At 41.8% G+C, this 26,991-nt stretch overlaps 2 protein-coding genes across 2 annotated transcripts in view; one reads left to right on the top strand and one right to left on the bottom strand.

The window, feature by feature from the left end:
• Positions 1 to 5,563: 5,563 nt before the first annotated feature.
• On the bottom strand, positions 5,564 to 6,199 carry LOC133061467 (large ribosomal subunit protein eL14-like). Its single transcript, XM_061149476.1, has one exon. The coding sequence runs from the start codon at positions 6,197 to 6,199 to the stop codon at positions 5,564 to 5,566; it is 636 nt and encodes a 211-aa protein (XP_061005459.1).
• Positions 6,200 to 18,948: 12,749 nt separating this feature from the next.
• Positions 18,949 to 26,991, top strand: part of ADAM19 (ADAM metallopeptidase domain 19) — an 86,755-nt gene continuing 78,712 nt past the window's right edge. Inside the window, exons 1-3 of the mRNA XM_061151837.1 lie at positions 18,949 to 19,356; positions 21,973 to 22,058; positions 26,694 to 26,764. Of these exons, the coding sequence (XP_061007820.1) occupies positions 19,290 to 19,356; positions 21,973 to 22,058; positions 26,694 to 26,764 (224 nt within the window). The 5' untranslated portion in view covers positions 18,949 to 19,289. The remainder of the gene's footprint in view (positions 19,357 to 21,972; positions 22,059 to 26,693; positions 26,765 to 26,991) is intronic.

The raw sequence follows: 26,991 nt of genomic DNA, 5'->3' as shown, positions 1-26,991 counted from the left end.
AATGTACATAAATTAAAAGAAAAACAATATTTTATCTTACTTTCAAGCAACCATAATGTACATAAATTAAAAGAAAAACAATATTTTATTTTACTTTCAAGCAACCATAATGTTTGCTACTGCAGACCTTATCAGGTGTTAGAATCTGATTGAAAACCACTACTGGTATCACCTTTATGTCACAGGAACTTTGAAAACCCAGTTTTACAAAAATATGATGTTATTGAAGAGAATATAGTGCAATTCAATATTGAAACTATGAACTACTTCAACTTAATAATTTATGTGATACCCAATGGATGTCACTATGCTTCATTCAAAAATGTGAAATACCTCATGATACCGGTGTGCATTTACTGTGGTTCACAAGGGTGACTTGTTACATAGTTTGAGAGCCATGGCCAAATGGAAAAAATTTCCAGGACCTCTATTTCACACTATAAACAAAGTCAACTTCGGATAAATTGTAGATCTAAATGTAAAATAAAAACAGTAAAACTTTTAGAGGAGAACATTTTTCTGATCCTGGGGTAGGACAGTTTCTTGACTAGGATTCAAAAGGTACTAAGCATAAAAAGGATTGATTAATTTGGATATATTAATAGTATATTAGGAATTTATTTTCATCAAAAGTAAGTGAAAAGACATTTTGTAAAGTGGAAGCTGATATTGGCATTCATATATCTGACCAGGGGGTTGTCACCAAGATGTTTATAGAACCCCTGTAAGCCAATAAGATAAAGACCAACTACTCAGTAAAAAAATGGAGAGTAGACTTGAATAGACTTTAGAAAAGAGGATGTCCATTGGCTAATAATCTTATGAAGAAGTTTCAATCTTGTTAATCATTAGGGAAGTGAAAAATGAAACAATCGATACCACTACCGGATGACTACAGTTGTTTAAAAGGGGAAGTATCAAGTTTTATTGAGGAATTGAAAACATCCAAATTCTATTACAAAACTGGTGAGGGTGTAATACATTGTTAGAATCATTTTGCTAAGCTGTTTAGCAGTATTTGCTAAAGTAGATCATGTACTCTGACCTAGCATTCAAGGGCCAAGCAATGTCACTCCTAAGCATATACCCCAAATAAATGCAGATATACAGTGACCAAAAGAATGTTCACAACAGCCTCAGCCTGGGAACTATCCAAATGTCTATAAATTTCAGAATAGACAAATAACTTGTGGTGCATCCCCGTAATGGAATATTGTACAAAATGAACAGTCTACAACACATGAACAACATAATAGAATCTGATGAACACAATGTTAAGCAAAAGAAGCCAGGGCATCCCAATAATTCCCTCCCCTCCCCTAGCTACAAACCACATCCTGTGTGATTCCATTTATATAATGTACAAAATGAGGCAATATCAATCTATACCCCAAATGAATTGCGAAGGGCGAAGGTATTCAGGAAATGCCAACATACTACCTTCGCCCTTTGCAATTCATTTGGAGTTTAGGTGGATGTCTGCTCTTATGCATAAGCCACTCATATTGCTGACTCTCAGCTTAAAAGCACCCAACTGAGAGCCTTTCTCAACCATGCTGTCTACATAGTCCTCCTTTCTTATCCTCTTTTTAAGCTGCTTTTGTTTACAGACCCCAATGTCTGATAACTATGTTTTATTTATTTGTGTAGTTGCTTGCTTATTGCCATTCTCCCACTGGACTCTAAGTACCACGAAGGTAGAAATGACATGTGTCTTGTCCACTATTATAATCCCAGCACCTTACAGAGTGCCTGGGATGGAGAAGGCCTTTATGTTAGTCAGACATTTTCAGACTTCTAACTAAGACAAGCTTAAGCAAAAAAGAAAATTTTGGCTCATGTAATTGAGAAGTTCTAGGGGAAGGTTCACCTCAGACATGGCTTGGTCCACAGGTTCAAATATTATTAGCTAGCTCCACCCCTCCCCCACCCCCCATCTTGCCTTTTCTGCCCCTTATCACTATTTGACTTAATTTTCAGACAGGTTCTTTCCAGACATGGTAGCAAAAGGACTATCCACATCCTCAAATTTACTTTGGTCACCATCTCAGAAGAAAAGGAAGCAATTTCTGGTAGGGTTGTCAAGAGTCTTGGGGAAGACGCTCACTGGTCCAGATTAGGGTCGCATACCCGACAATGAGCCAAACACAATGGGGCTGAGGATGGAGTCCTACTCTCAGGCCTTGGTTCCTTGACTGTCTCTACAGGGGTAGAGGGCAGGAGAGGAGGCTCCACCCTACTCCAACCATAAGCAGATGTGAACAGGTGCAAGGCCACCTGGAGCTGACTTATTTGCCTATCTCCTAGTTTAGCTTACCACTCAGTCAGCTGCAGAGACTCAACTCTCTTACTGAGTGTATGCAGTTATTAACCTAAAACCAGAATGAGACCTACAAGTAATCGAGCTATTTTCCAGTTAAGTGAGGTCAGCTGAAATTAAGTGCCTCCTTGAATCTTGATTGCCATTTTTAATCAGGCAGTATGTTGGCATTTCCTGAATACCTTCGCCCTTTGCAATTCATTTGGGGTTTAGGTGGATGTCTGCTCTTTATAACAAATACAGTGATGGAGTTCATATATAATGTTTTCCTCCCTTCCAATCCTTATCCTAAACTGGGTCTGTTTATAGCATTTTCTTGATCAATTTAAAGATCACACTCCCACCCTTCCATTTTATCTACCTCCGTCTCCTTCAATCAGATCAACCCAAAGTAGACTGAGCTAAGTGACAAACAGGCATTTTCTCATTGGTATGCAGAGGTACCTCAGATACATAAGCTCACTGGCAGCGTTAGTATTCACTGCCTTGCAGACTCATCACTTTAGATTTCCAATTTGGCTCCTCTTTCAGGATTTGTCCATGACCTTGAGGAATTCAATTCCTTCCTTCTGGACCTTGGTAGCTCTCACTATAAAATTAAATAATTACCTTGTCTGCTGAACCAGATAGTTTCTGAAAACCCTCTCCCCTGCAATCTCTGATCTTGAAATCACCTTTCCATCCTCCTTAGCAATCTGGTGATAAGAAGGTTAAGATTAAGTGTGGGGTGGCTGCAGAATCAGCCACATGATTTGTGGGTCCTTCTACAAAATGAGAATGCAGTTTCTCTTGTCCAAAAATTATTAAGAACTTCAAGATAGCAACAGCAAGGTATTAAGGCAAGTATGAGGACCATTTCAGACTGGGGTCCTGTGTAACTGCCTGGGTCATACTTCCGTGAAGTCAGCCCTGGTGTCTGAATTAATCAGAGAGGATTAACCAGCTATGCTCATGCCTGTCCTCAGAAGTTTGCATTATGTCTCGACCATCTTTTCCTGGGATAGGAAATCAAATGCTTTTAAAATAAATGGATGGTGTGACCAGGGGAGAATTTAGGCTGATTACTGCCCAACCTCATTTTTGAAGGGAAGCCAGGATCAAGACTTAGAAAAAAGGCTCCTGATTTTTTGGGACTGTTGTTACACAAAGTTTATTGTTTTGTATACCCTTAGAAGTAATATGTACTCATTTATACCAAATGAACAACATGAAAGACACTGGTGGGTGACATGTGATCACACACAGGCACTGGGCAAAATGCATACATTTTCTTGTGTATGCTCTCTGCAAGTATTGATGGATGAGGAAGCCAAGGCACACAGAAACTGAATAACTTACCCAGGTTTGTACAGCTGGGAGCCAAGATTTGAACTCAAGTCTGACACCAGAGACTATGTTTGGAATTTCTACCCCACTGTGGTTGCCTACATGACAGCCAGTCTGAACTCCTGCAGTTCCCTTATTAGTCCAGAGCCTAGCAGTTAGTGCGAACTCAGTGAAGATTGGTTGAATGAATGTTTTTTTTTTTTTAGTGAAGACTTATTCACACCACTGTGCTTTTATAAATATTACTTTCTTTTCTTGAAACATTCTTCACTCACAACTACTTTGTCTACCTGGAAAATATCTACTGATTCTTCAAGATTAATCTTAAATATTATATACAGTATGAAAAGACTTAACAGAACACTCCCCTTCCTGCATCCAGTGGACAGTCTTAAGCACTTTCTCCACATTTTAAAATATTTTTTTATGGCGCATCTCTTTGTGTATCAGTGATTTTTTTTAATATAAAGAGGTTTGTTCTGAAATGGAATAAAGGTTCAGGCATACAACATGGCATCACAATTTTTAAAGGTTATATTTCATTTATAGTTATTATAAAATATTGGATATATTCCCTGTATTGTGCACTATAGCCTTATAGCTTAGTTTATATGTTGTAATTTGTATCTCTTAATCCCTTACCCCTATTTTGTCCTCCCCTGTTTCCCTCTCCCCATTTTTCTCTACATTGGTTAGCCCATTTCTGTTTTTTTATATTCACGAGTTTAATTTTTTAGATTCCACATGTAAGTGATTTTATATAGGATTTTTCTTTCTCTGTCTGATTTATTTCACTGAACATATTACCCTCCAAGTCCATCCATGTTGTTACAGTGGGAAATTTTCATTATTTTTATGGCTGAATAGTATTCCATTGTGTATATATACCACATTTTCTTTATCCATTCATCTGTTGATGGACACTTAGGTTGTGTCCATATCTTAGCTATTGTAAACAGTGCTGCTATGAACATTGGGGTAGATATATCTTTTAGAATAATTGGTTTTGTTTTCTTTGGATATATACCCAAGAGTGGAATTGCTGGATTACATGGTAGTTCTGTTTTTAGTTTTTTTAGGGACTTCCATACTGTTTTCCACAGTGGCTTCACCAATGTACATCCTCATCAACAGTAGACAATGGTTCCATTTCCTTTACACCCTCACCAATATTTGTCATTTGTGTTCTTTTTGATAATAGCTATTCTGGCCAGTGTGAATGACAGCTGATTATAATTTTGATTTGCATTTCTCTGACGATTAACAATGCTGAGTATCTTTTCATGTACCTTTTGGCTATCTGTATGCTTCTTTGGGAAAATGTCCATTCAGGTCTTCTGACCATTTATAAATCAGGTGTGGTTGGCTTTTTTTTTTTTTCTTCATACCTATCAGATTTGGTGACTTTAGGTTGTAAATCTAAGGACTGGTTTGTTGTTTTGAATTCTTAAAGGATATGTTTTTTTCTCTCTCATTCTTAGTATAGATGTTGGGCAAGATCATTCTCCTTTCAGCTTCCTGGAAATTAGTGACGGGAAGGCTTGTTGATTTCTTTTTATTTGTTTATTTATGGCTGTGCTGGGTCTTCCTTGCTGAGCACTGTGGAGATCAGGGGCTACTCTGCCTTGCGGAGCACAGGCTTCTCACTGAGGTGGCTTCTCTTGTTGCAGAGCACAGGCTCTAGACAAGCAGGCTTCAATAGTTGTAGCTCACTGGCTCTGGAGCGCCGGCTCAGTACTTGTGGCACATGGGCTTACTTGCTCCACAACATGTGGAATCTTCCTGGACCAGGAATTGAACCTGTGTCCCCTCCATTGGCAGGTGGATTCTTAACCACTTGATTACCATGGAAGTCCCAGGTTGTATTTTTTTTTTCAAAAAGAATCTTTATTCTGATTTGAATAGCCTCTTATGGACTCATGCTTTCTTGCCAGATGCCTTTGGAGCAGGTGCTTTCTGGGATGGAGCTTTCTGACCCTTCCGAGTTTTAGCAGGAGGTGTGGCCTTCTGGCCTGCAGCTTTCTGGGCAGGAACCTTCTGGGCTGGAGCCTTCTTACCCCCAGTGGTGATCTTTTTCGCTGGAACCTTGGCAGCGGCAGCAGCTGCTGCAGCTGCCCCCTTAACAGCAAGGGCTTTCTTGGGAGAGGCTTTCAGGAGAGCTGCCTTTTGAAGTTTCTTAACTTCAATTTTGATTAGTCTGTTCCTCATTTTCCTTGCCTTCATGACTTTGTAACGACCAAAATCTGTCATCTTGGCTTTCTTTTCTCTGGCTTCAATCTTCTTGGCCCACCTTGTGGCTGCCCACTTTGCATTGATATCTGCCTTCTCCCAGGCTTTCCGGACATACTTCTGGCAGGCACTGTGTGGGAACTTGAGGATGAAGTCAGTGAGCTGCATGCATTTGAAAGGCATAGCTTGTCTCCTTACTTGAGTGCAAGGTCCATCCACCAAAGCCCTGTTCTGATCAATAACATCTACAATCGCAACCAACTTCCCGGCATGAAAGGAGATGTAGGCCACCCGGCCAACCTCTACGAAGCGCCTGGACACCATGTTGGCGGCGTTCAGCGAGAAGCCCAGGTTGTATTTTTGATGTTGAGTTGTATGAGCAGTGCTTGTATTTTGGATATAAACCCCTTATTGGCCATGTCATTTGCAAATATTTTCTCTCATTGTATAGGTTGTGTTTTCATTTGTTGATGGTTTCCTTTCCTGTGCAAAAGTTTTTAAGTTTAACTAGGTACCATTTGTTCATTTTTGCTTTTATTTCTTTTGCCTTAGGAGACACATCCAAAAAAAATTATTGGTATGATTTATGTCAAAGAGTGTTCTGCCTATCCTTAATGTTCTGGTTTTGTAATGTTGATAACTGTTGAGAAAAATTATCCAAAAATTGGAAATGAGGCAAAAGGATAATTACAGTTCCGTTCAGTGACATCCAAATACAGTGGCTCTCAAACGTGCTTCAGCATCAATATAATCTGAGAACAAAACATCAACAATATCAGCATATGTGTGTGTGTGTGTGGGTGGGTGGGTGGGTGTGGGTGTGGGTGTGTGTGTATCTTTGCTTTTTTCCTTTGCTTTTTGATTCTCTTCTTTTCACAGCTATTTGTAAAGCCTTCTGAGACAACTGTTTTGCCTTTTTGCCTTTCTTTTTCCTGGGGATGGTCTGGATCCCTCTCTTCTGTACAATGACACCAACCTCTGTCCATAGTTCATCAGGCACTCTGTCTATCAGATTTAATCCCTTGAATCTATTTCTCACTTCCACTGTATAATCATAAGAGATTTGATTTAGGTCATACCTGAATGGTCTAGTGGTTTTCCCTACTTTCTTCAATTTAAGTCTGAATTTGGCAATAAGGAGTTCAGGATCTGAGCCACACTCAGCTCCTGGTCTTGTTTTTGCTGACTGTATAGAGCATCTCCATCTTTGGCTGCAAAGAATATAATCAGTCTGATTTCAGTATTGACCATCTGGTGATGTCCATGTATAGAGTCTTCTCTTGTGTTGTTGGAAGAGGGTGTTTGCTATGACCAGTATGTTCTCTTGGCAAAACTCTAATAGCCTTTATCTTGCTTCATTCTGTATTCCAAGGCCTAATTTGCTTGTTACTCCAGGTGTTTCTTGACTTCCTACTTTTGCATTGCAGTCCCCTAGAATGAAAAGGACATCTTTTTTTGGGTGTTAGTTCTAGAAGGTCTTGTAGGTCTTCATAGAACCATTCAACTTCAGCTTCTTCAGCATTACTGGTTGGGGCATAGACTTGGATAACCATGATATTGAATGGTTTCCCTTGGAAATGAACAGAGATCATTCTGTCCTTTTTGAGATTGCATCCAAGTACTGCATTTTGGACATTTTGTTGACTATGATGGCCATTCCATTTCTTCTAAGGGATTCCTGCCCACAGTAGTAGATATAATGGTCATCTGAATTAAATTCACCCACTCCAGGCCATTTTAGTTCACTGATTCCTAAAATGTCTATGTTCATTCTTGCCATCTCCTGTTTGACCACTTCCAATTTATCTTGATTCATGGACCTAACATTCCAAATAGGGAAAGGAGTATGTCAAGGCTGTATACTGCCACCTTGCTTATTTAACTTATGTGCAGAGTACATCATGAGAAACACTGGGCTGAAAGAAGCACAAGCTGGAATCAAGATTGCCAGGAGAAATATCAATAATCTCAGATATGCAGATATCACCACCCTTATGGCAGAAAGTGAAGAGGAACTAAAAAACCTCTTGTTGAAAGTGAAAGAGGAGAGTGAAAAAGTTGGCTTAAAGCTCAACATTCAGAAAACTAAGATCATGGCATCTGGTCCCATCACTTCTTGGGAAATAGATGGGGAGACAATGGAAACAGTGGCAGACTTTGTTTTTTGGGGCTCCAAAATCACTGCAGATGGTGATTGCAGCCATGAAATTAAAAGACGCTTACTCTTTGGAAAAAAAGTTATGACCAACCTAGATAGCATATTCAAAAGCAGAGACATTACTTTGCCAACAAAGGTCCATCTAGTCAAGGCTATGGTTTTTCCAGTGGTCATGTATGGATGTGAGAGTTGGACTATAAAGAAAGCTAAGTGCCGGAGAATTGATGCTTTTGAACTGTGGTGTTGGAGAAGACTCTTGAGAGTCCCTTGGACTGCAAGGAGATCCAACCAGTCCATCCTAAAGGAAATCAGTCCTGAATATTCATTGGAAGGACTGATGCTGAAGCTGAAACTCCAATACTTTGGCCACGTGATGCGAAGAGCTGACTCATTTGAAAAGACCCTTTGATGCTGGGAAAGATTGAAGGTGGGAGAAGGGGATGACAGAGAATGAGATGGTTGGATGGCATCACCAACTCAATGGACATGAGTTTGAGTAAACTCTAGGAGTTGGTGATGGACAGGGAGGCCTGGTGTGCTGCAGTCCATGAGGTCGCAAAGAGTCAGACATGACTAAGCGACTGAACTGACTATGTGTGTTTATACACATACATTATATATATATATATATATGCACTACATGTAAGTGAAATGAATGAAAGCAGTGATACAAGGGAAGAGTTAGTATTACTTTGTTATTATAATGTACTCACGCTACCTGTGAAGTGGTATAGTGTTGTTTGAAAGTAGACCTGAATTAGCTGTAAATGTGTATGGCAAACTCTAGAGCAACCACTAAAAAAATAAAAAAAAAAAAGATAACTGATACGCTAAGAGAGAAAATGGAATCATATCAGTTCAGTTCAGTCACTCATTCGTGTCCGACTCTTTGCGACCCCATGGACTGCAGCATGCCAGGCCTCCCTGTTCATCACCAACTCCCAGAGTTTACTCAAACTCATGTTCATTGAGCTGGTGATGCCATCCAACCATCTCATCCTCTGTCGTCGCCTTCTTCTCCCACCTGCAATCTTTCCCAGCATCAGGGTCTTTTCAAATGAGTCAGTTCTTCGCATCACGTGGCCAAAGTATTGCAGCTTCAGCTTCAGCATCAGTCCTTCCAATGAATATCCAGGACTGATTTCCTTTAGGAGGGATTGGTTGGATCTCCTTGCAGTCCAAGGGACTCTCAAGGGTCTTCTCCAACACCACAGTTCAAAAGTATCAATTCTAAAAAAAAACAAAGCATCAACTCTTCGGCACTCAGCTTTCTTTATAGTCCAGCTCTCACATCCATACAAGTGTGGATGTATGGAATCATATATTATGTTCAAATAAAACCACCAAAGGCAGAAAAAGAGTAGAAGATAAAAGTAGGAGCAATGAACAAAGGCATCAAATAGAAAACAATAGCAAATATGATAGATAATAATCCAACTTTATCAATAACCACTTTGAATGTCAATGGTATAAATGACCAATTTTAAGAAAGAGATAATCAGAATGTTTCAAAAGACAAGATGTATACAAAAACCCACTATATATGTGTGTGTGTGTGTGTGTGTGTGTGTGTGTATGTATATACATATATACAAATTAAAAGGATAGAGAAAAAGATATTAGTCTAACACTATCCAAAAGAAAAGAAATTGGGAGGAGCTTTATTAATTTTTAGATGGAGAAGACATGAAAGCAAGGAAAGCTCACCAAGGGATGAAGAAGGGGAAGGTTGTACGTGAGTTGGCAAGTGTAAGGAATTCTCTCTACTTTCTGTTAAATTTTGTGGTGAACCTAAATCTGCTCTAAAATAATAAAATTTGTTAATTAAAAAATATACTTCTTTTACATTCTAGTGAAACTTTTCTTTTAGGTTCTTGTTTCTGCCAATGCCTCTTTCCTGGCTGTGTGGGCACTACCTTGATGGAAGTGCTCCTGAGAATGGCCTGAAATCAGTCCCATTTGCAGAGAGACAAGGAGGTGAAGCAAAAAAAGTGGGGGGTGGGCAGTTTGGCCAGGAATTTGAAGCTAGGATGCCCTGAACATTTGGGCATGGAAGATCCCATAGTCACCTCAGGCAACTCCACCTTTTCACTCAGCTTGCTCCTTTGTCGTAATACCAAAGTAGCATATATGGGCTTCCCTGATAGCTCCATTGGCAAAGAATCCTGCAATGCAGGAGACCTGGGTTCGAGCCCTGGGTTGGGAAGATCCCCTGGACGAGGGCTTGGCAACCCACTCCAGTGTTCTTGCCTGGAGAATTCCATGAATAGAGGGGCCTGGCAGGCTACAGTCCATGGGGTCACAAAGAGTTGGATACAATTGAGCAACTAAGCCCAGCAGAGCACACTTTACGCGGAACCATGTTATACTTCCAAAGTTTGATTCTTTATGACCTTCAAAATCAATAATACCATATGGTTTAACCTAAAATCTCTCATGGGACTGTTACAAGAACTACATGAGATAATATAGGTACTGTGCTTGGCACCATTTGCGGTACTTAATACATGATAGTGATTATTATTATTATTATTATTATTATCCACAATCCTGGAGACATTACCTGGTATTAGGAAATCAAGAGACCCAAGTCACACATCAAGATAATTGGTTACTGTGTATAACTAGCCCTTTATCTGGCAGCTCCTACCTCCTTCTCTCTTTCCCCTACCTCCCCCTACCCTAATTTTTATAGTGGAGACCTTATCTTAGAAATATTTGTTTTGGTAGATTCTCACAAAGGCCAGGCATATAGTAAATGCTGTTGGTTAAGTAAGTGATTCTGAGAACTTTATGGGTTTCCTACAGGTTAGGGGGATGTTTGCATTTTCTGTGGGTAAAAACTCAAAATTAGAGATGAAAACCTTGTTTGGAGCTTTCACTGTCATGGGCCAGGGTTCAATACCTGGTTGGGAAACTAAGATCTCACAAGCAGTGAGGCTTTAAAAAAAAAAAAAAAGAAGTACTAACATGTGTAACATTATGGCTGAATCTCAAATGCATTATGCTCAGTGACAGAAGCCAGACTCCAAAGGCTACATTCTGTATGGTTCCATTTATATAACATTCTAGAAAAGGCAACACTATAGGGACGTGGCTTCCCAGGTGGCGCTAGTGGTAAAGAACCCGCCTGCCAATGCAGGAGACATAAGAGACGGGGGTTCGATCCTTGGGTCATGAAGATCCCCTGGAGGATGGCATGGCAACCCACTCTAGTATTCTTGCCTGGAGAATCCCATGGACAGAGGAGCCTGGTTAGCTACTTTGTCCATAGGGTCACAAAGGGTTGGACATGACTGAAACAACTTAGCATGTATGCACATAAGGGGATAAAACAGATCAGTGATTGCCAGAGGTTAGAACTGACAGGAGACAGGAGTGTGATCTTGATTGTGGAAGTGGTTATTAGATTATATGCATTTGTCAAAGCTAATAGCCATGTGTACGAAAAACAAAAAAATGGAGAATGTTGATGTATGTAAATTATACTAGAATAAACTGAACTTAAAAAAAAAAGAGCTAGTTGCTGGGAAATGGTTTACAAAGGAAAGCTATCATAGGGCCAACATTATTTTCACAGTAAGGGCCCATGAGGACAATTCTTCCATGAGCATCTTGGAAGTTTGTCCTGAACCAGAGTAAAAGAATTATTATTAGTTACTTAATTTATTGGAGAAGGGAATGGCAATCCACTCCAGTATTCTTGCCTGGAGAATTCCATGGACAGAGGAGCCTGGTGGGCTACAGTCCATGGGGTTGCAAAGAGTCAGACACAACTGAGCAACTAACACACACATTTAATTTATAATTTACTTAAACATTTATTGTCTGTCTTCCAAACTTTTTCCTGGATGAGAGAAGGAAAAAGTCCAGCTCCTGTTCACAAGGGACTCATAATGTAGTGGATGTGGGGTAAGAAAAAGACAATTATTAATACAGCATAACATGATAATTATCTTTGATAATAATTAAGGAATCAGTATGTAATTAAATTCTTCACACATTATACAACTAAAAGCACAAGCTAAACATTATGAATACAGTCCCCACCCCCACATTATTAACAGTAGAATGAGAATAATTAAAATTAGCATGTGTTAACTGCTTACTATGTGAGAGGTACTAGTCTAAGCACCCATTTCAGCCTCACAAAAATTCTATCATTTAGGAACTATCATTGTTAGCATCTTTTATAGATGAGGCAACAAAATCACAGAAAAGTTTATTTGCCTATGGTCACACAGCTGGTAAAGAAAAGAAAAGGGATTTAAGCCATGGAAGCATGGCCACATTCTAACTATGATATTGTACTTTCACTGTAGCTCAAAGGAACAGTGACCTGGTTCACCTGGACTCCTGAAATCTGGAACTAGTGAGTCTCACTCTGCCTCAGTTTCCCTAACATCAGAGGAGAGAGTCAAGCTTGTGTATAGAGGTCAAGTATGCAAAACTCTCTTCATAAGACACCAAGATGAACCATTATTCCTTTTGTGTTTCTTTCTGTGTTTACCATTTATCCACCCACCCCTACTGCTAAAGTTACACAGTAAGTACTTAAGTATTGTAGAAAATAGAAGAGGCAAAACAGACAAACAAAAAATGATGAACAAAACCAAACCAAACAAAAAACCCTTCATCCTTCCATAGTGTCACCATCCAGAGGTAACTGCCACTACCATTTTGGCACATTTTCTTCTAGTCTTTTTAAAAAGTTTTTTATTTACATAGCTGAGATCATACTTACATTTGTAATTTTGGACATTTTTTTTTCCACTTAACATCAGAGCATAAACTCTTTGCAAACACTATTTTAAGTGGCCACATAGTAACCCATCATATGAATATTCTATAATTTATTAACTGTCCCTTCACAGTTGGATATTTAGGTTGTTTCCAATATTTTCACTATTATAAATAACACTACTATTAACATTCTAGTCCATAAATCACAGATTATTTTTTTAGGCTAGTTTCCCAGAAATGTAATTACTAGGTTAAATGGCATGAATATTTTAAAGATTATGTAGAGATGTAGTACTCTTTATAAATAACAAACACATTCTTTATAAATAAATGGAAAGTCTTATGGGGGGGTTAAAAGTTGATGTGTATATGTTTGTTTCTGTATATAAGTGTGGAAGGGAGTAGATGAGAGACAGAATTGGGAAATTTCTCATTTGTTGGTCAGTGCAGAGACCACCAAACTTTTTCTCTCATGAGCTACTTCCTAATTTTCAGGTACCTCAGCTGATTAAATATTGATCAACTGAGGGTCAGGAAATGAGAGCACATTTCAGGTATGGAGCTTGGATGCCTTTTGCAAGTAGACTGTCCATAGAATGAGTTAGACTTGATACTTTAGCATTTTTTACCTCGTACAGCACTTTCACCACCATTATCTCAATAACTTCTAGGTCCTGAGTGAGACGGACTGGGGTGACCATTACTATTGGGCTATTGGTCAGAAACTCAGGCCTAGAAAGGAGAAGTATCTAGAAGACTTACCCAGAGTCACAGAGTTGGTTGGAGCGAGCTGGGTCTAGAATTCTAGTCTCATGTTTCTAGGGCTAGAGCCCCTGTTCCGGACTAAATTGTATCCTCCCCACCCCCATTCATATGATGAAGCCCTAACCCCCAATGTGACTCTATTTGGAGACAGGGCCTATAACGACATAGTAAGGTTAAATGAGGCTATACCTGATTGGATAGGATTAGTGTCTTCATAAGAGGAAGATCAGAGCTTCTCTCTGGAACTGGAACTAGTGTGTGCATACTCACACAGAGAAGAGGCCATGTGAAAATACAGCAATAAGACAACTGTCTAGAAGACAGGAAAAGAAGTCTCACCAGAAAACATCCCTGTCAACACCTTGATCTTGGACTTCCAGCCTCCAAAACTGAGGAAATTAATTTCTGTTGTTTAAACCACCCCCAGTCAGTGGTATTCAATTGTGCAAAGCTCTGAAGACTAATACAGATTTTGGTACCAAGAAGTGGGGTCATACAAAAACAAATGCCTAAAAATGTAGAGATGACTTTGAAACTGGGTAATAGGTAAAAGCTGGATAAGCTTTGAGGTCCATGCTACAACAACCTAGATTGCCTTGAAGGGGCTGTTGGTAGAAATGTGATGTTAAAGGCAATTCTGGTGAGTGTTCAGAAAGAAAACAGAAGTAGTGCAAAGAAAGTGACTATCATTTTCGAGAAGACACATATTATGAAGAGATCATTGGTAGAGCTATGAATGTTAAAGGTGATTCTGGTGAGGTCCCAGATGGAAAGGTAGGACATGTTATTAGAAACTAAATAAAGGTGATCCTTATTATAAATTGACAAAGAACTTGGTTGAATTGTGTCCTAGTGTTTTGTGGAAAGTGATATCATGCAGGGCCCAATGGGGCTTCTGTGCACAAGGCCTTTCTGGGACCCTATTTCTTTGATTATAGGAAACAACCTTCATTCAGTCTCCATGACTTCCCCTGAATTCCAATGGGAAGATTCAAGCAGTTGTTAGGGAAGGGAGGGGATGCCAGGGCCTCCCAGGTGGTGCTAGTGGTAAAGAACCTGCCTGCCAATGCAGGAGACATAAGAAACACCGGTTTCATCCCTGGGTCAGGAAGATGCCCTGGAGGAGGGCATGACAACCCACTCCAGTATTCTTGTCTGAAGAATCCCATGGACAGAGGAGCCTGGTGGGCTACAGTCCCTGAGGTTGTAAAGAGTCAGACATGACTGAAGTGACTTAGCATACACACATGGGGATGCCAGACCAGGGAGAAACAAACAGCCAAGAGCAGCCTTGGGGCAAGGTCGTGTTTCCCATCAAGGTATACACACAGCAATGTCTTTGAGCTATTCTGCAGATACTGAAACCCCCTCCAGGTGGGAGAAGTTAATGGTATGCTGCCCACAAGCATATAGACCCCACACTAGTTGGACCTGAAGGTTGATGCTGACTCCCACTTAACCTCATTGCTAACCCATCAGAAGAATGTCCACAAGCTGATCATGCCCTCTTTGAGCAATTATTATAATAATACTTCTCACTATCTTTCCCAAATTGGGACACATGGTTTTGATGGCATTAACCGACTGTGTCCCCCCTTTGCCTGGCAAAGCAATAAAGCTATTGCTTTTCTCATTCACCCAAAACTTTGTCTCTGAGATTTGACTTGGCACCCATGTACAGAGAAGCTGAGCTTTCAGCAGCAAAAGTAGAAATTCCAAGTGATGAACTTGGATATTTGGCTAAGGAGATTCCTGAGCAAAAGTATTCAAGGTGTGACCTGGTTTCTCCTTGTTGCCCACAGTAAAATACAAGAGGAGGGAGATAAACTGAAGGGATTCTAAGCAACAAAGAACCAAAACTTGAAGATTTGGAAAATTCTCAGCCCATCTACATTGCAAAAAAGGAGAACACATGTTCTAGTGAGGATACCAAGGGTGTGGCTGGACAAGTACTCTATACGGAGATGACTCAAGCCATTTATCAGCTATCTCTGCAGCTACCAGAAATAGAGATGGGCTTATGCTCGCAGAGACAGTGCCAGTTTGGACCAAGGAGAACAGAGATAACGTGAGGGCTTTTGAACTGCTGAGACCCATAGGACAGGCCAATACAGCTCTTTGGTTGTGAATATGTTTTGTCCTTTAAGAAAAGGGGAGAACAACCTGAAGGTGATTGAGAGAGCATCAGGACTGCCATTCTCACTATTTATAGAGCATCCAGGCGCAGAGGGCAAAGGCTATTTCTTCCTTGGTTTCAGAGTATGGGACACCCTCTTGGTTTCAGGGAGCCAGTCCTCCCCTTCTCAGTACCTCAAGGGCAGCGAGAAGGCATAGGGTGAGGCTGCCGCCAGAGCAGAGGGGGCAGGGCCACTGCCTTGGACTGTGGGGGTGACACTGGTGCCTCAGTGGGCTGGGAAGGCAGAACATCCTTCCAGAGGGTTAGTCTAGAGCTTTAAGATCTAGTGGGGACTTCCCTGGTGGTGCAGTGGATAAGAATCCACCTGCCAATGCAGGGGCACATGGGTTCCATCCCTGGTCCGGGAAGATTTCACATGTCTCGAGACAGCAAAGCACCTGAGCCACAACTACTGAGTCCATGCTCCTAGAGCCTGTGAGCCGCACCTACGGAAGCCTGTTGGTTTAGAGCCTGTGCACCACAACAAAGAGTAGCCCCTGCTCACCACACCTAGAGGAAGCCCGCAGGCAGCAACAAAGACCCAGTGTAATCAAAATAAAGAAATTTAAATTAAAAAAAAAAAAATCTACTAGAATCTGCCTTGCTAGGTTTTGGACTTGCTTGAGACTCCTTTCTTCTTTCTCTCTTTTGGAATGAGAAAGTCCTCTTAACCTGTATTTTGGAAGCATATAACTTGTCTGGTTTCACAGTTTCACAGATGGAGAAGAATTTTTTCCTCAGGATGAATCATACTTTGAGTCACCCCATACTTGATTTAGATGATATTCAGATGAGATGTTGGGCTTGGAACTGATGCTGGAATGGGTCAAATCTTTTGGTGTTGCTGGGATGGGATAAATGTATTTTGCATGTGTCAACTAAAAGTTGCCATTTCCCTCTATAAGAATGAAATAAATCACTAGTTGGGCTTCCCCTGTGGCTCAGTGGTGACGAATCTGACTGCAGTGCAGGAAATGCAAGTTCAGTTCCTGGGTCAGGAAGATCCCCTAGAGGAGGGCACAGGAGCCCACTCCAGTATTCTTGCCTGGAGAATTGCATAGACAGAGGAGCCTAGCAGGCTACAGTCCACAGGATCACAAAGAGTCGGACACCACTGAAACGAGTGAGTGCATGCACACAAGTCAGTAGCCACTGCAGTAGCTGACCTTCAACACTCCCTGAAAGGAGGCGATCAAGGAGATCAAGATCCCTGAAAGGAGGAGGTGGAGATCAAGAATGAGGCACCTGTGCTCTGGGAAAAACTGGCAGAACAGGCCTCTAGAGAGATAGTTAGATATTTTTAGGAGAAGATTTTATGAGCTCAGATTCTTGCATCTCCTCATATCTACAAAAGCACTAAAATCATTAACGGTGACATTTGCTCCTTGTGACTAGCAGCAAGCATCTCTCAAAATGTGTGCTTGATTGCATGCACCCCCCCTTCCCTAAAATCATATATAATTCTGACCTGCCCTTCGGAGCAGCTCTTCAGAGCTACCTGAAATGCTGTCTCCCAGGCTATAGTCCTCATTTTGTCCCAAATAAACCTTAACTCACAACTCTCATATTGTGCATTTTTTTCAGTTGATACATGTGAGAAGGACATGAATTTAGGGGGCCACAGAATAGAATGTTATGGACTAAACTATGTCCCCAAATTCATATGTTGAAGCCCTCACCACTCAAATACTGTGTGACTGTATTTGGAGATTGAGTCTATAAAGAGGTAGTAAAAATTAAAGAAGGTCATAAGAGTAGGGCTCTGTCTGATGGCATCAGTGTCCTTAAGAAGCAGAAGACAGCAGAGCTTGCTTTCTCCAAACAAGTAAAGAAGAGGTCATGTGAAGCCACAGCAAGGCGGCAGCCACCTATAAGCCGGTAAGAGAGGCCTTATATGAAATGCAACCAAGCCAACACTGTAATCTCCAAAACTATAAAAAAAAAATAACCTCCTGTTGTTCAAGTCATTCAGTCTTTAGTTTTTGGTTATGGCAGCGTGAACAGATTAACATAGCCTCTAAATGCATCAGTGGCAACAGCAATATATTTTATTTATGCCCACTGGTTTCAACAGACATACCTACTAATACCTCCCCAAAACACAGCATCTTGTTTAGCTGTACAACCCTGGATTTGAAGAAGGAGACGGAGTGAAAGGAATAGATAACAGATCTGAGGCTCAGACTTTGCCAGGGATCTTAGGCAAGACAGTTTTTTTTCCTGATTATCAGTTTGTGTGTTAGTTGCACAATCGTGTCAAACTCTTTGCAACCCCATGGATTGTAGCCCACCAGTCTTCTCTGTCCATGGAATTCTCCAGGCAAGATTACTAGAGTGGGTAGCCATTCCCTTCTCTAGGGGGTCTTCCTGACCCAGGGATCAAATTCCCGTCTCCTACATTGCAGGCAGATTCTTTACCATCTGAGCCACTTGGGAACCCCCAGTTTATTCATCTGTAAAATAAGATGTGCTGTAAGAGGCTCTGGAACTATTCAGATATGGACTTGAATCCAGCCTCAGACTTTAGCTGTGTGACCTTGAGTAAATTACTTAGCCTCTCAGGTTTGGTTTCTCATCTCTAAACCAGAATACTGTTTGTACTTACTTCAGGGGATTATTGGACTAATGGAAAGAGATGATGTATATAAAGCCCCTGGAAGATTTTAAAGGGCAATAAAAGGTAATTCTTCTCCTAGATTAATTAAATAAGTTGACATATGTAAAGTGCTGAGAACGGTGGCACTTAGGAAATGCTGTATCGGTCTTAGTTATTATTTTCTTCTTCTTGTAGACAGAAGCCTTCAGTAAGTGACAGTCATTATTATTATTATTTTCAAGTCTCATCTCCCTCCAATTTCCTTCAAAACCCTAAATGCTAACTGTCCTAAATGCCGGTTCCCCCCAATTCGACCCACGAGTTTTCCCGCCCTAGTCGTCTGTCTAGGGTTTTCTGCTCCATTTCGCCTCCTCCGGAGCTCAGATGTCATCTCCTCTGGGAATCCTCTCTTCGCCACCCCGCTCCTCCCAGTCAGAAGGAAAGGATCCTCGATTTGTGTCGTGCTAAGAAAACAACTCCGTATAGCACTTAGTTATCTGTGCCAGGTTAACTCTTTCGGAGCCTGCCTCCAAGGGTGGAGGCCGGTGCTGGGTGAACAGCCTCTTGAGTGACACCCAAGGCGTCTAGCCCGGCGTGGGACAGAGAAAATGGGCTGTGCAGAGAAGGGTCCAGTTTAATTCCTACAAACTCGAGCCCCCAGCCCTCCTCAGGCAGCGCCCACCCTTCCCCGGGCTCAGAGTCTCCCTCCCTTGATCGCCGACACCTGAGCAGTTTCCCCCGCCCCTGCCCCACCCCCGCGCCAGGCTCCGGGGTCGCTCTGGCTCCCACCCAGCCTCCTCCCGCCCCTCCTCCAGCCCCGGCGGAGCTGAGGGGCGGAGCGAACGGTCAATGGCTGGGAGCGGGCTGGGAGCTGCTGGGCGAGCGCGGCGGATTCCAGAAGCGCGGCGGCCTGGTTAGGGGGCTGGCATGGCCGCGTGCTGGTGAGCGCCGACCGCGCGAGGGGCCAGCTGCCACCATGCCCCGGGGCGTGGGCGTCGCCCAGCTCTGGCTGCTGGTGCTCGCCCTGCCTGGATGGACCCGAAGTAAGTAGCGGAGCGGAGGGGGTCGGGGGTGGGTGACGGGGGGCTTTGTAGGTGGGTGGACTGGGGGACCTGGGAGGACTGGGGGACCTGGGCATCCCCCGCAGCAACTCGGAGCCGCGCCCCTACTGTCTCCCCCGCCCGGGAGCCCCGGCTTTGTTCCCACGTTGTGCGCCCCGGGAGGTGGTGGAGATGCGGGAGATCCAGAGCAGGCAGAAAACAGTGGGTCCCTCCCCGGCTTGCCTTCCTCTCTCTCCTTTTCCTCTGTTTTTCTGGCTTTTCCGCTGCTTTCCGAGTCTCTCCTCTTTTCTCCAGTCTTTGTGTGTGTGCCTATAAATACGTTTGGACAAAATTGGAACCATACCATATGTACGGTTTTGTGTCTTGCATATTCCACTTCACTTTATGAGCATTTCCACATCGTTACATTCTCCAACAACATGGTTTCAATGATTGTAAATTCCGCCAAGAAATTGCAGAAGTACAATTTTCAGAAAGTTAAAAACACGACTCTCATACAAATACAGGATGGAAGATTGGCAAGGATTGATCTGATTCTTCAGAGAGGCAGTGAATAGAATGATAAAGCTAGTTTAAAACATTAGAGAAAAAAGGAGTGATACGGGCATTGGAGACTGTTGAAATCCTGTGCTGGGACAGATATAAAAGTGGTCAGTGCTCCATGGGGCCAAACAACCATAATTCTTAGGTATCTGTCTACGATGCTGGAGTTATTTGCATCTCTACCAGACTGAAAGTTATAGTTAACACAAAACTTCGCAGAGTATATAGCCTTTAATTACTAGTTATTAAAGGCAAACAAAGGTACATTTCCCTGGATAATTCACTAACCTGTGAAAAGGCCTGCTAACCAATGCTCCAAATGTGACATTGAAAAGACATCCTACTTGTTCTTTTTTGCTTTATTTCCAAGGTTTAAACAGTTTTTCTTAAGTTGTACTGTGTTTCTCTATTACTGAGCCTAGCTTTCCATAATTTTTGCAATCATAAAGATCATTTCATTCCTTTAAATGTTCTATTAAATATCATAATTCCTTTTTGTTGCAAAGAATCTAGATTTATCAGAGCCGCTAGAGCAGAAACTGTCTTTCTGATTCCCCAGTATCAGGCATCTAGCATAGTGTTTGGCCTATAGTCAGAAAATGTGTAAATAAATGCATTGCTTCTCATTTTTACTAAATTGATAACACTAATGCTAGTCTAGTGACTTTTTTTTAGGATATATTTTGACTGAGAATGCATCATATCAATAATCTGAAAGGAAAGTTCATCACCCATCATTGGGCCAGTGTAACAGAACAAATATGGCCATCTTCTATGTAACTCATTATATTCTATGTGATTCATGTGGTTGGTTTAGAAAGAACAGATTTTTGGAGTCTTCACTTAGGACCTCAAGAGTTCTGTGGATGTGGCCTATTCTTACCAGAGACTAATTTACTTAGGTCTTGAGCAATTACCACTTTATTAAGATTGTCTGCAACCAGTGTTTGAAGTCTACCCTGCCTAGAACAAGTCTGTCCCCAAACAGATTTCAGTTCACCTTTCTTGAAAAACAGGAATCGTGTTACCTATCTCCCAGGGTTGTGTTGAGTACAGAGGTCTGGGTGGTGAGAATTATTTGGAAAGTAGGAAATAATATGCAAATGGAAGTTCAGGTTAAAGTAATGATGCCTTTGTGGATTGGGAAGCACTTTCACAGTAACTCTCCCCATTAATGATGTGAGATGGGCAGGTGGGTATCATTTTACAGATGAGAAAACTGAAGCACAATGTGAATAATACCCAGGGGCTTGCCCTCCAGATATACCCAGAACCCAAACACTTCATTCCTCTCCACTGACGTCATTCTAGTCCGAGTTCCCAGCACCTCTGACCAGGGCTCCCGTAAGGCTCCATCCTTGCCTTCCAGCTTCTACTTTCACCCCTGCCCCTACAGCACTTCCATCCTCTCAGTCTCCACCCACTTGTCATATCTTTTGCAAACCGAATACAGATCATATTGCTCTGTGTCTAAACCCTTCAGTGCCTTCCAAGTCACAGGATTTGTAATAAAATCCAGATACTTTCCATGCCCTCTGTGATAGCAGACCCCATATCTGTCTTGCTGACCATATCTGCCAATTTCCCCTCTCATTTGCTCGGTTCTAGCTACTTCTAACTTCTGCTTATTCCTTAAACAGGCCAAGCTGTTTCTGCTCTTGCTGATCCTTTTCCCTGGGACCCTCTTAGACCCCTAGATCTTTGCATCTTCTTTCCGGTCCCTCAAGTCTCAATTAAATGCTATCCTTAACGATCATCCTAAAATAGGTACCCCCTCTTCAGTGTCTCTTTATTTCATGACCCTGTTGTACCATATGAGAATATTTGTGTCATCTCTTCCCATCTCTAGAAAGTAAGCCAGTGAAGTATCCACAGATCCACCACTCCTATTATCAGTACCTGGCAGAGTGCTTGACCCATAGTAAGTGCCGAGAGCCTGGAATCGACAGGTCTCCTAACACCCCAGTGTGGAGTCTTCCGTGTTGGCACTGCATGCCTGGCTTAGCTAGGGTACAGAGGTCTGGGATTCCAGTGATGTGTTTGCTGTATTGGCAGGAGGAAGAGGGGAAGGCAGCCCCCAGCTGCAGCATGAACTGATAATACCTCAGTGGAAGACTGCAGAAAGCCCCATGAGAGAAAAGGTAAGACTCAAAGCATCTGGTTTTCACCGGCAGAAGCTGACAACTCTGTTCTGTGGGGCTTGGGGGCCACCTACTTGACTTTTCTGGAGGTGCTAATGGTTGTCACCATTAGTTCTGTTTCTGGCCCACTCTGTCCTCTGTGTACTCCAGTTTTGGAAATCCTTGATGGGACTTTCCTTCACTGTTTGACAACCTACTATAACACTTCCAGATGCCAGTAGTTGAGGAAATGAAAATCCATGTTAATGCCGACATAAGCTAAATGCAAGTATGTTTCACAAAAATCACTGACTCTCAATTGGGATTGATTAAATGTTGTCACTAGTCTTTTTTGCTCTGCATAATATGTGCTTCACTTTATTGATGAGATGATATACTTGGAGAGAAAAATGATAATCCAAACTATTTTTAAAACAAGAGGCAGGGTAGGGCTTCCCAGGTGATTCAGTGGTAAAGAGTCCACTTGCCAATGCAGGAGACGGGGGCTCGATCCCTGGGTCGGGAAGATCCCCTGGAGGAGGAGATGGTAACCCACTCCAATATTCTTGCCTGGGAAATCCCATGGACAGAGGACCCTGAGGGGCTTCAGTCCATGGGGTTGCAAAGAGTCGGACACGACCAAGCAACTGAGCACACACGCAGGGACCTAGTACTGCCTTAAGTCTGTCTTAAAATCCAATAATCTTAAAATCCAATAGGCTTCTTGGGCCACAACACCAGCAGAATGCATAAGCCTCATCAAGCGGATTGGGAATAAGACAGAAAACATTATCCTGTTCTTGTAGGAAGGACCTGTGCATCTAGGATAGTCTTTGGTTCTGGTTCTTTTAGCTCAAGTGAGACAGGAAAGAACTACAAAGGAAGATGTGCTTACTGTGTGCCAATAACCAGCTATCGGACCTTTCACTTTCTGAGCCCTGTTTCCTCATTTAAAAAATAGGGCTTAGAGGGGATAAGAAGGAAGAGGGCTAGAGAGGAGGGGTGCTTAATAAGAGTGCTTTGGGTTCAAACGGTCAGTGATTTATTGGGCAACATATAACAGCAAGATTATAGTAGGAGAGAGAGGAGAGAGCGGTGTCAGGAAAGATTTCAGACTTCGAAGTCCTTGAGTCTGGAAAGGTAAATGGAGAGTAGAAATGCCCAGAATCCATGAAATTATGGCTGGAGGAATGCAGACATGTCCAAAAAAGTGCTCTAATTTGGAGGAAACTTACAGCAAAAATATTAGGACAAATGAAAGCAAATAATATTTTATCCTAGAGATAATAAATGCATGGAGTTCATTTCATCCAAAATTAGGAGAGACTGAAAATAGCTCCAGGAAAAGTCTAGACAAATTAATGGATGGACATCCTAGGGCAGGCTATTTTTAAAAATTAAGATCTTGGATATCCCAGCCTATCCATTATTGTCCAAAGAATGGATCTGATACTTTTATAGATGCCTCTCTGTTCTCTCCAGATGTGGGATGCCTGGCATCCTCAGGAAGGGCCTGAGAAACAAAGTGGAGCTCAGATCCTGTCTTTGTTCCCAGCCATTGTCTGCCTAGAATCTAGCCAGGTCATTGTCCTTTGTAGGACTAGCCTGGCACCGTAAATATTTGTTGAATAAATGAATGAATGTCAGAGAGGGAGAGGAGAGGTGGGTCTCACTCAGGCGTCTTATTCCCATTCATGTAATTACTTCATTTAGCAAATGTTAGTTGAACATTGCATACTAAATATACATGACTATGTCTTAGGGAGGATGTAGACACGTAGTATAGATTTCCAATACCCTGTACAGCTTGAAGATCTATTTAATCTACCTCAGAAGAGAAAGGCATTTAAAACCCTGCCCCGGGGAAGTATAAACAGTGGGTCAGCTCCCTTCACTTCCTAGGAAAGGTGATGTCGCCCCTTCCTAGCACAGAGTGGAGTTGCGAGAGAAAAACCTGAGTAAATCGGAACAGGGAAGCTACATGAATCTTTGTAGTGCTGTTTCATTGTTTTGCTTGAAACAACTGCTGGAAACAAGGAACATCATATATTAAATACCAGTGTCTGATATCATCTTCCAGACTAGAGAGCAATAGTTTTGGATTACCCACTTAAATATTCATGCTCAGGCTGCAGCTTGTGTCTCTCTGGAGGAGAAGTGACAGTGGTTTGATTTGTGTCAACTTTCCTTCTTGGTGTGTGGACTCTAGGCCACCTTTCTCTTGGATAAGGGAATAGATACAGCTCTATTGCTGTGTGTGTTTCCTCAAGTGCCCACTTGGGACTGTGTCCCTGATGCTTAATGTGATTGGACAAGGCCCTCGCTCCACAACTCCCCAGAGTGAAGCAACAAACCAGAAATAGGTATGGGTAGAGCTGAATCTGAGAGTCAGAAAATACAAAAGTGAATTTCTCAGTGCAAGTTTTTGCATAAACATCCCTGTCACTTCCTCTTCCCGTGTTTTTGACATGTTCCTTAAGAGAAGTGAGTAGGATAAATTTGCAAAACAAAGCAAAGGACAGGGTTGCACAAGCACCCGAGATCACAATGTTTGGACCACATCAGAGCCCTCAGTGGCACAAAAGCCTCAGGGATGCCCAGGACCCTAATGGGAAATGGGGTTTGAAGCTGATAAGAGAAATGTGCTTGGAAGAGGGAGGCCCCCAACCAGAGGTGGCAAAGCAGGTGACGCACTTGCTCATACATGCCAAAACTAAGTTTTGAGGCTGACCTTAAAAGGGATAGAAGCTTTCCTCTAGCAAGAGCTTCATGTGAATTGAAAGAGACTTCACGAGTTGATCAGTTCCTTGGTCCCAAGTTGGAGAACGTGCATCTAAAACACCCAAAGAATCAATCCTTTTAAAAATGTTTAAATACGTAAATACCCTGGTTTAATTAAATAATTTCTGCCTTCAAGAAAAGTTCAGCTGTGCTAAATTGAACTTTTGTTAAAGCATGAAAGTTTATGATGACTTGGATTTCTAATGTCTTTGAAATTTTCCACAATAATTAGATAAAACGGGATTAAAAGTCCATTTCTGAAAATATAAAAGGCCATTATAAAAACATGGGAAAGTGCAAAAAATAAAATTAAATTGAATTATGATCACACTGAGCTTCCCTGGTGGGTCAGTGGTAAAGAACCCAACCTGAAGGAGATGCAGGTTCAATCCCTTGGTCAGGAAGATCCCCTGGAGAAGGAAATGTCAACCCACTCCGGTATTCTTGCCTGGAAAATCCTATGGGCAAAGGAACCTGGTGGGCTACAGTCCATGGGGTTGCAGAAGAGTAGGACACGACTGAGCGACTAAATAGCAACAGATGATCTCACTAATGAGAAGTAACTATGGTAACCTTTTGATTTATTTCTACTTTTTTCCCTTTATAAAAATATATATGAATAAAGCACACAGTGTTATGTTTTAAACCTTTGTGCTTAATCATTATCATGTATACTTTCTTGATAATTTAAAAATGATTGAAAGCCATCATTCTGAATGGCTGTCTAATGTTTTGTCATATGAATGGATTATTGGTTATTTAACCATTCTCCTACATTTGGATTATTTGGATTCTGTTTCATTAGTTATTATTGTAAGTAATGAGCATCCTTGTGTATAAACTATTGCCTGTGTTTCCATTTGTTCCCTTCAGATAGAATCTTCTATAGGGTTTGAGGGTCTAAACATTTTTAAACTCTTGGTTCATACTGTCAGATTATTTTCTGGTGAGCAGGTATCAATTTAAATTCTCATAGGTAGGGTGTGAGAGTGCCCATTCTATAGTATACTCTGCTGCATTGTGATTTATGGTTTTTTTTTTAATCTTTGTTGCTTTGATTTTTTAAAAGATATCTTTAAAAAATACTTTTGGGTGGGGGAGCAGTTACCAGTGATGCTGAACATGTTTTTAATGCTTATTGATCATTTGTATGATACCTTAAATGGTCTATTCTGGGTATCTAGCTACTTTGGCTTTTAGTAAATTTTTTGTGTAAAATGTTATATTTTGGACCTTTAAAACCTTACTTGGAGATTCTTCCAGTTGTCTCCTCTGAGATGATTGAGGGGTATCCAAACTGAGAGCCACTGTAAAATCAGAGTCCATGATGAAGAGGCTTTCCCTGGTATCTTAAGTAGCAGCCAACGTGTAACAGGGGCTTCTGGTGTGCCAAGCACTATAACAAATTCTTTACGTTTACATTGTCACTTAGTCCTTACACTATCCCCACAAAGTTGACTATTACTTCTATTTTACAAATGAAGCTGAGCTGTAGGGAGGTTCAGTAACATGCCTGATTCCACAGCTGTAGCGTTGAAGCCTACACTTGATCCCAGATCTGACTTCCACTCAAATTTGCTGTCCAGGATTGTGTTTTTAGGGTTTGCCTTTACCAGGCCTGCATGCAGGCACTTACACCACATTTCGGCTTGGATTTTCTTTCCTTTGTCTTTAAGGAGAAGGCAGATGGGGGAGGAGAAATGGGTCCTTCTGGGACTGAAGTTATTTCATGTTTGGGCTGCAAATGCAGTTGACCCTTTCTCATTCACTTCTTGTGGCTCCATCCATGTCAGCTCTGTGCTGGACCCTCTGCCTCTCCCTGGGAGCCTCGGCCCCTGCTTTTTGGATCTGACATTCTTTCGTTGTTTCTTTTAGCATCCACTCAAAGCGGAGCTCAGGGTGATGGCTGAGGGGCGAGAGCTGATCCTGGACCTGGAGAAGAATGAGTAAGTGGACTTCTCCTTTGTCTAAAATGAGACAGCCCACTTGTGTGTCAGCGCCGGACGCAGGTGCCACTGACTTGGAAGGAAGTAGTTAATGAAGTGACCCAGGCTGTCAACCTGTGGTTCATTTGCTGGGAGCATTCTTGCAAAGCCTGCATTTCCACAATCTCTAGACTTGCTGTGAAATTACTGGACTGTTTACCATCTTCCTTGAATTTCCTCAAGCTGGG

This window comes from Dama dama, chromosome 9, assembly GCF_033118175.1.
Source record: "Dama dama isolate Ldn47 chromosome 9, ASM3311817v1, whole genome shotgun sequence".
Lineage (NCBI taxonomy): Eukaryota > Metazoa > Chordata > Mammalia > Artiodactyla > Cervidae > Dama > Dama dama.
Note: the sequence above shows the minus strand (reverse complement) of the source record. Positions and strands in the feature narration are given on the sequence as shown.

Coding starts and splice junctions, on each gene's coding strand:
- LOC133061467 (XM_061149476.1), bottom strand. CDS start 6,199: ATGGTGTCCAGGCGCTTCGTAGAGGTTGGCCGGGTGGCCTACATCTCC.